The sequence below is a fragment of the Protopterus annectens genome, chromosome 16.part0 (assembly GCF_019279795.1).
Source record: "Protopterus annectens isolate FY-2018-M chromosome 16.part0, PAN1.0, whole genome shotgun sequence".
Lineage (NCBI taxonomy): Eukaryota > Metazoa > Chordata > Ceratodontiformes > Protopteridae > Protopterus > Protopterus annectens.
The window spans coordinates 134,607,920-134,617,359 of NC_056750.1; the positions used below are offsets into that span (position 1 = coordinate 134,607,920).

The following is a 9,440-nucleotide window of genomic DNA, read 5'->3' on the forward strand; positions in this document are numbered from 1 at the left end:
AGGCTAGAAGGCTTGAAATGGAAAAATAATGACAAGGGCAGAGGGTGGTAGTAGAAGGGGAGTAGGGATTTACAAGACGGTACTGATAACATGATCAATAGGCTGCTGGGTACCAACTGCAGTTCACAGATGAAGGGGACAGATGTATTAGGGATCTGTACTGGAACTGCCCTATGAAGCTAGAGGGCACACTAATAATTTGGGAAGAAAAGGGCATTGGAAAGTTGAGTGACCTAAGGGATGAACAGTTAAATGAAAGGCTATTTTTTTGTCTGTGAGAGAAATATAACTTGTAGAAAGGAGATTGGCTGTTATACTGAGAAATTCTAAGAGCTAGTAAAATATTCAGAAGAGCCAATTCAAGAACAAGGACACAGGAGCAGAAATACTGAAACATGAGGTAGGCTTAGCTTTAGGAAAAAAATCTGGAACCAGGTATAAAAGGAAAGAACTGGAATAATCTATAGACAGTTGAAAAAGAGTGTATATGTGTGTGCTTTTGGTAAGCTGATGGGTCAAAAGAATACAGAAGATGTGATATGGGCAGAAAAATGGCTTTGAAGTGGAGTATTAGAAATGCTAAAAATGTTAGAAGACCCTAGCCAATATCTGGGATCAGTACAGAAGGATGGTGCACAGATGCTATGAACCCCTGTAAAGATACAATGAGAAGGATGGCACCCATCCACGGAGTGCTGAAGATGTGAAGAGGAAAATGCTGATCAGACGCATACCTGACGGACATGTGGGGAGACTGTGCCATTATGGAAGGGGGCAAGAGAAGTCTAGAGTAAGTTAGTGAGAAAGGTGTTACCAGATTTGGTATAACTTATGCCTTTTTGGGGTGTACAAGGGGAAGGGATGGGCTAGAGATGAAATATTAGAATTTCAACTGCACATCAGGGAAATGAATCAGATGAAAGTTAAGGCTTGGGAAAGGGAGAGTCTACAGCTTTATACAAAGATCTGGATGCAAAAATTATGGCTGGAGCATGAGCAGTGGTTAGTATGGAGGTGTTTGGCATTGGGAGACCAATCGAGCAATGAGGCAAAAATGAGCGATGCAACAGGTGAATACATAATGTAATGGCGAAGGAATGATATTATTAAATACAGGAATTACTAGATATAAGATGAACTATATCTTAGTGGGGGTAACCTTTCGAAATTCGAGGGGTGAAGTGGAGTACCCTGAAATCTGCATCTGGGTATTAATGCAGCACAACATGTGTAAGGGGGCTAATTCTGAAGAAAGAATGATACAGCTCAGACTTTGGGGGTAGGGTATTGTGGTTATGCAAGAAGTGAGAACGAAGAGAAATGCAAAGAAATTTTGTTATAATGAAATAAGATGTAAATGTTATTTGGGTGTATATTACGTTATCAAACTTTTAAAACACCATATGATCGAACTTTTAAAAGCTTGAATGTTTCAACGGAGATCCCCATGCACTGCAGCATGGGAAGATTTCCCTTTCCTGCACTGTAGTGTAATCTCGGAGATGGCATATTTCAAGAGCGGGGGGTGTGGGGAGCACAGCCCCCCCAAGTGGGGCGTGGAGGGGGGCTTGCCCCCCTACTTAAAATGGTTAGGTAGGTTTTTTCTGTTGTTTATTTTTTTTTAGCTTTTCAATCTTTTAAAAGTTCAATCATATGGCTTCGACCATATGACGTTCGAACTTTTAAAAGTTTGATAACGGAATATACACCCCAGGTATTTATGCTATATGTATTATGGCAAATATGTTGCATAATACAGTAGACAAATGTGGAATGAACTAATATGTAAAAATGTCTAAGTCAAATAGTGTTGTAAAAAAAATTGTATTTTATATATACAACAATAAAAACGATAAAGTTTAAAAAAATTACTGTAAGCTGTAACAAACTCCTGTAGGAATCAGCAGCTGGGCACATGCTTTCAGTTTAAATCAGGACTGTCCAACCTTTTTGGCTCAAGGGCCACTTACCATATTTCACAAGGTTTTGGGGTCGACTTTACCATGTCCAGCATGTGTCTGTCCATTCAAAGCAGCATGTTGCACGACATATAGAGGGCCAGATAAAATGCTTCGGTGGGCCAGATTGTGGCCCTAGGGACACCAGTTGGACACCTCTGCTTTAAATCATATTACATATGGGAAGCAATACCCATTTTCTCTTTCACTTACTTGAACTGCTTCCTGGTTTGTTTGTTTGTTTAGGAAAGGGATGAAATTTGGAAGAGTTCTATATTATTGAGAAGCAGTGCATACATGGAGAGAAAATGCCGATAAGGAAGCCTGCTTGTGGGGTGGGAGAATTGGGAGGGGTACATTTTATTTCAAGTTCTAAGCTTAGGTTTCATGCAGACAGGAGATGTCTCTACCCACACAAATAACAACATGAAACTGTTCTGAAAACATTCCTAATTACTATAATAAGGTGTTAAATACATACTGAAAGTGTTATAAAATATGACATATGCACTCTCTGTAGACAAGCAAGGCAAGGGATAAATATTTTTAAAATGTCATGTTAAAATACTACTGCATTACAGAAGTATGCAAAACTTTACTTTCTATGTCACAGCTCTGGGTGCCTTTTGGAGCACCACTTGTTCAGCTTTCTATTATTTGTTGCCTACCATACCACAAATCCTTCTCACCTGTCCAATACAGATATTAATGTTGTGTTTTAATATAATACAATTGCATCATTTGTAATGGGAAGCTTTTGTTCTGCACATTGCATCATTTGTAATGGGAAGCTTTGGTTCTGCACAGAAGCTTAATGCACAATGTGAGGACACCACTTTTAACAAGACAGAGGTAACAATAAATGACAGACAATAAGCAGTAGATGCCATGATGATTCGGAAACCATTCAATTAGTCATTACGTTTTTAATGTAGGCACAAGATATCAAATCAACATTACTCAGTGGAAGTTGTGGTACAGTGGGATCGTGAATCAGCCCTTTCCTACTGTTGTGCAATCTTGGGTGTTTGCATGTATAAGTAACAGGGAATGTGGGGTCACAGCCCCTTCCATGTGGGGTGCAGGGGACTTGCCTCCCCTGCAAAAATGTGTTTTTGTTTGTTGCTTTTTTTTTTTTTTAGATATTTTTACTTTCAGTCTTTTAGCTGCCACTGGTGTCACAGGGTATGAGAAATTTGGAAACTGCATCACTCAGTGTAATTACTTATTTGTTGGAAAACGGCTCAGGATAATGAAAACAATCAGACGTCTTTAAGGGACAGACTGATACTGAACACTGCATGAGAAAACAATACTTACTGGGTCTTGCTGGTCAGTGGGAACATCCTGATGAGCTTCTGATTCCTGGGCAGCCGATGTGCCAACATTTACTTCATTGTACTCTAAAATGAAAATAACATATAATTTGAAAACAAGAACAACTTTCTACTCTTCTGAAAAATATATATTTTTTTCACAGAATAAGACAAACAGCAGCACTGACCACCTTGTTTCTAAAAATCATAAAAAATAAAAGAGGATGCTTAAATTGAAAAAGGATGACACAAGGCCTTATTAGAGTCTAAGACAGCCATTAGATTTGGGTTACAGAAATATTTACAGACTCAAGCTATACCCAAAACTTTATGGCATATCACTTATTTAAACTTTTACTTCTATGTCTGTGAAGTTCTGCAAAACAAACCTCAACTGCCAAATCACAGTTTAAAAATTTACATCATTAAACAAACTCCAGAAACAGTCTTCTAAATGAAGCTTATACAATCTAGTATTTTTTTCACTTTAGACATTTATTTTTATTGTTCCTTTTTGTTTATCCTTCTCCTTAGCCAGTAAGTCCGGAAAGGCATTAAACTTCCCAGTTTGTCTGTCATTACTCTTATGGTCAGTATTTGCTATTCATCCTGCTGACAGACACAGTGGGGGGGGGGTCTCAATCCCTATAAGGATGACCTCTATCCACCACAAGAAACAGTGTGAATACAACCCAGGTCTATATTAAATCAACGAAAACCCACTTAAATGAATGGGATTTCATAGGAAATGCCATTCATGGAATGTGGTCTTGGGGGTTGTGCCCCCCCTGCTAATTTTATATACCAACTCCGAGATCGCACTACAGTGAGGAAAGAGCAAATTTCCTGATCTTCACAGTACCGCTATCTCAGTATGAATAGCTCAAATGTAAGTGCACTAAAAATGCCATTCGCTGAATCTGATGGGAGGATGGCAGAATGCTTAGGGTGTTTATCTTGCAGACACAAGATGCAGGGTTTGATTCTCACATGGGGTAATTGTCTAGGCTTAAAATGGCCAGCAAAGGCAATAAGCCTAGTACTAATCTATGAACCTATGAACTGAATTTTCAGTGAATAATAGGGACCCTCCTACCCATCCAAGATACTAGGTACAGACAGAGGTTACAGAAGTGCATAATTTCTTTATTTGCTGTTAAAAGTTTACCTTCACTTTCTCATTATGTTCATTTTTACAAAGGAGGCCTGAATGGTACTTACAGTGAACAGAAGACATCTAGCTAGGACACAAACACTCCTCGACTATTTCTGAAAAACTGCCTTGAGAATTCTTAACACTAAGATAATATACTTCCAATACAAGCAGAATGGACTTGGATTTAAGGTGCTATCCAAATACTAGAGAGCAGCGTTCTGACTGTGCTCCAAATACTAGAGAGCAGCATTCTGACTGTGCTCCAAATACTAGAGAGCAGCATTCTGACTGTGCTCCAAATACTAGAGAGCAGCATTCTGACTGTGCTCCAAATACTAGAGAGCAGCATTCTGACTGTGCTCCAAATACTAGAGAGCAGCATTCTGACTGTGCTCCAAATACTAGAGAGCAGCATTCTGACTGTGCTCCAAATACTAGAGAGCAGCATTCTGACTGTGCTCCAAATACTAGAGAGCAGCGTTCTGACTGTGCTCCAAATACTAGAGAGCAGCACTGTGACTGTGCTCCAAATACTAGAGAGCAGCATTCTGACTGTGCTCCAAATACTAGAGAGCAGCATTCTGACTGTGCTCCAAATACTAGAGAGCAGCATTCTGACTGTGCTCCAAATACTAGACAGCAGCATTCTGACTGTGCTCCAAATACTAGAGAGCAGCATTCTGACTGTGCTCCAAATACTAGAGAGCAGCATTGTGACTGTGCTCCAAATACTAGAGAGCAGCATTGTGACTGTGCTCCAAATACTAGAGAGCAGCATTGTGACTGTGCTCCAAATACTAGAGAGCAGCGTTCTGACTGTGCTCCAAACACTAGAGAGCAGCATTCTGACTGTGCTCCAAATACTAGAGAGCAGCATTGTGACTGTGCTCCAAATACTAGAGAGCAGCGTTCTGACTGTGCTCCAAATACTAGAGAGCAGCATTGTGACTGTGCTCCAAATACTAGAGAGCAGCATTCTGACTGTGCTGGGATGCACAGTTACTGATGGAATGCAAGTCAGGTACCTGGTTATATATCCCAAAAGCTTGGGATGAGAACAGAAGGTACAACCACCTAATGATTAGCAGTTAGTAGTCAGAATTCAGCTTTCCATGTTCTATTCCACTCATCTCTTCTGTGCACCAGAAGTATGGTGTCATGGAGGGAATGTCAGGTTAAGGTCTTTAAGCTCTCCAACAGGAGAAGATAAAGACTCATAGTTAAATACCCACCTGTCTGAGCAAGAGATACATAGCTGGAACTGTACAATCCATCCCTCCCTCCTTCTGTATTCCAATGCTAGGCTAAGAAAAACTACACTCAGCAGCACATCAAAAGTGACTGGTATTTAGAACTGTTCATAATTCTCTCCACCTTGACTAATGCCCCAGTTCCAGCTGAAGAAAAGCACTCCCAAAGCATGATACTGCCACCACCATGCTTCACCATGCAGATGGTGTTCTTTTGGTGAAGCAAATTGTTGTTTTTGTGCCAAACATACCTTTTGGAAATGTGGCCAAAAAGTTCAACCTTGGTCTCCTCAGACCATAACACATTTTCCCACATGCTTTCGGGAGACAATGTATTCTTTTGCAAATTTTAGCCAGGCCTGTATGTTTTTCTGTGTAAGAAAAGGCTTCCGTCTTACAACCCTACCCCATACGCCAGACATATGGAGAATATGGGAGATTGTTGTCACACAAAGTACACAACCAGTACTTGCCAGAAATTCCTGCAGCTCCTTTAGTGTTGCTGCTTTAGTATTGCTGTAGGTCCCATGGCAGCCTCCCTGACCAGTTTTTGTCTTGTATTTTCATCAATTTTGGAGGGATGTCCATTTCTTTGCAACATCACTGCTGTCTTTTCTCCACTTTTTGATGACTGTCTTCACTGTGTTCCACGGCATATCCAATGCTGTGGAAATTATTTTGTATCTTTCTGTTGACTGATACCTTTCAACAATGAGATCCCTTTGATGCTTTGTAAGCTCTCTGCGAACCATGACTTTTGCTGGAACAGGCAACTGAGTAAATGTTGGGAAAATCCTACTAGGCCAGCTGAACTTTATTTGGGGTTAATTACAGTCTCTTTACTTGATGGCAGGTGTGCACCCAAGAAGACTGAACGCTGTAATTACAGCAAAAGGTGCTTCAACAAAGTATTAGTTTAAGGGTGTGCACACTTATGCAATCAGCTTATTGTACATTTTTTATTTTTTATATTTTTCCCCTAACAGATATGTTTGTTTTTCAATTGAATTGTACAGGTTATAGGTCACATTAAACGTGGGAAAACTTTTGAAATTATTTATTGTGGTCTCATTTTTTATATTACAAAAACCTGGCATTTTAACAGGGATGTGTACAGTTTTTATATCCACTGTGTGTGTTGTGTGTGTTGTGTGTGTGTGTGTGTGTGTGTGTGTGTGTGTGTGTGTGTGTGTGTATGTGTGCACACGCGCTTGTGTGTGTGTGTATGTGTGCGCACGCGCTTGTGTGTGTGTATACACATATATATATATTTATACACACACACACACACACACATATATATATATATATATATATATATATATATATATATATATATATATATATATATATATATATACACACACACACACACAAGCTTACAATGGGGTTAGGATGTCATTTCAACTGTTACCATCTCTCTTGATTCACTGCCACTATCCCACTTTCTCCAACACTGAAAATACTCAAGCCTGACTGTCACAGGCCTTCTCTCACACAATCCATCCACATATTTGCTGGATGAATTTCCTCTTGCCTTCTTTCTGCAAGATTGTCTTCTGTTTTACTGCACATGTTCCCAAATCACTGTAATCTATTCTCTTTACCTCGTCTGCAATTGGAGCTACTTTCACTTCTGCTCCGATGCCCTAATTTCTTCATCTGTCTAGCAGTGTTCATCCTACCATCTATCTCAAGCACTTCATCTCCATCACATCCTCAACTGCTCAGCTTTTATTGCCCAGATTTCTGTAGTACCATACAGTCAGGGATGCCAGATTTCTGACGGGCCAGGTAGGGACACAAAAAAAAAAAGGTCTTTCACACTAAGTGAAGACCAAAAAAAAAAAAAAGGTCTTTAATGCCGGACATTGCAGTTCCGCATTAAACACAAGTAGTTCCGTGTTTACAAATTTTTGATTGGCCCATATGCTGGTATATGAGCTAATCAAAAAAAATCACAAAACGGTGCTACTTCTGTTTATTGTGGAACTGCCTGATGTTCCGCATTAAACACAAGTAGCTCCATGTTTAGCAATTTTTGATTGGCCCGTATGCCGGTATACAGGCTAATAAAAAAAAAAAAAAACAAAGTGGAGGCTGTTTGGTGGGATTTTAACAGGTAATGCGGGACTTGGGATCGGGCTGCTGATCCCAGGACAATCCCACTCAAAGAGGGATGTCTGGCAACCCTGCATACAGTAGTACTAGTCATGCCACTGTTTTGCACATCTAACTTTTTTTTTTTTACATTCTTCTGTCATACATTACCCCTTGCACTCCAGGCTAGTTGGCTGCAGTCCCTATGATTCTAGCTTTGACCTCCTCATTCAGAAATCCCTTCTCCTCAACCACCCCTCCCAGATACATGAAGCTGTTAACCTGTTCCACTATTTTCACTTCTCCCTCAATTTTCAGCTTCTTCTGAACTCCATCATTTGCTACCATAACAACTGTCTTATATGTACTCAGTTTCATCTCATGTGCCTTCAGTTTGGCATTCCATTCCCATATCCTTTGCCGACATTCTTGCTTAGAATCTGCCTGTAATTCCATATCATCTACATACAGCAACATTGTTGAGTTGCCCCCTTCGATCTGTTTGCTAATATACTCCATCACCAGTATAAACAACAGTGGGCTCAGAGCTTAGCCTTGGTGCGCACCCTCTGTGAGTCTAAACACTGTTCGTACTTGAGTCATTGGGTCCTTGTACATAGCTTGCACTAATTCTACCAAATGTTTTCTGGATTTCAAACCACCACAGGACTGCCCAAATCAGCTTTCTTGGGACTATGTCATATGCTTTCTCCAAGTCTAGGAATGTCCATTTGGACTCTTCACTTCTTCTCAACTACCTGTCTCACTGCAAACATCAGATCAGTTGTGTTGCATCCTGATCTGAATCCAAACTACTTATCTCCCTACTTACTTTCTACCACTCTGCATATTCATTTATTGATTACTCTTCTCCAGACCTTTCTTGCACTTTAACAGGAGTCCGATACCTCTGTACTACCCACAGCTGTGAATACTTGTTCTTGTATTGGCACAAGTATGCTTATTTTTCAGTCATCTGGGATACACCCTCCACACTGCTATGAGTACCCTCAGGAGACATTTCTCCCCTGCCTCACTCAACATCTTTATAATATCTGCTGTGACCTCATCTGAACCTGCTGCTTTCCCTGTCTTCAATTTTTATATGGTTGATGTCCTTCCACATCATTGTAGTATTCCTGAAAGAAGGAATGTCCCATCCTGGTCGGCCTGTCACTTGGCCAGTATGGAAAAGCTTGAAAAGGATCTTGTTTGCTCCATACATCATATTTATACTCCTCATAGAGAATGTAGGGCATAAAAGGGACATACAGATGCAACTACCCAGAGCTGAATTGCCCCAGAAGAGAACAATCATCATAGGACAAAGGAGTCCATGCACATCCAGAAGGAAAAATGTAGGATAAAGAAGAGGGGGTTGGAGGGAGGGAGCAGATACAGCAGTAAAGAGGAGGACGTCTACTGTTATGGTAAGATTTTACAGAACTGCACTACGGACTGGTGCGCAGATTGTTGGCGTCCCGTATGAAGGGTGCCTGATTATCTTCTTTCTGTGACTTTCTTTGTGCCATCTACTGAGTCACTTTCCAGAAGCTGATAGAGTGCGTCTCTGATGCCTTGTTCTTTGCTACTGCGAATCCTCTCTTAACTTCTTTGTTAGCCAAAAAGCATTTTTTCTTAGCCTGGTCTACTTTTTCTA

The 9,440-nt window shown here is 40.3% G+C and overlaps 1 protein-coding gene across 2 annotated transcripts in view; it reads right to left on the minus strand.

Moving 5' to 3' along the window:
• The window catches only part of LOC122790712 (receptor-interacting serine/threonine-protein kinase 2-like), a 652,068-nt gene that overhangs the window by 18,679 nt on the left and 623,949 nt on the right, over window positions 1-9,440 (minus strand). For both annotated transcript variants that reach the window (XM_044058268.1, XM_044058269.1), the window contains exon 9: window positions 3,279-3,361. In XM_044058268.1, the coding sequence (XP_043914203.1) occupies window positions 3,279-3,361 (83 nt within the window). The remainder of the gene's footprint in view (window positions 1-3,278; window positions 3,362-9,440) is intronic.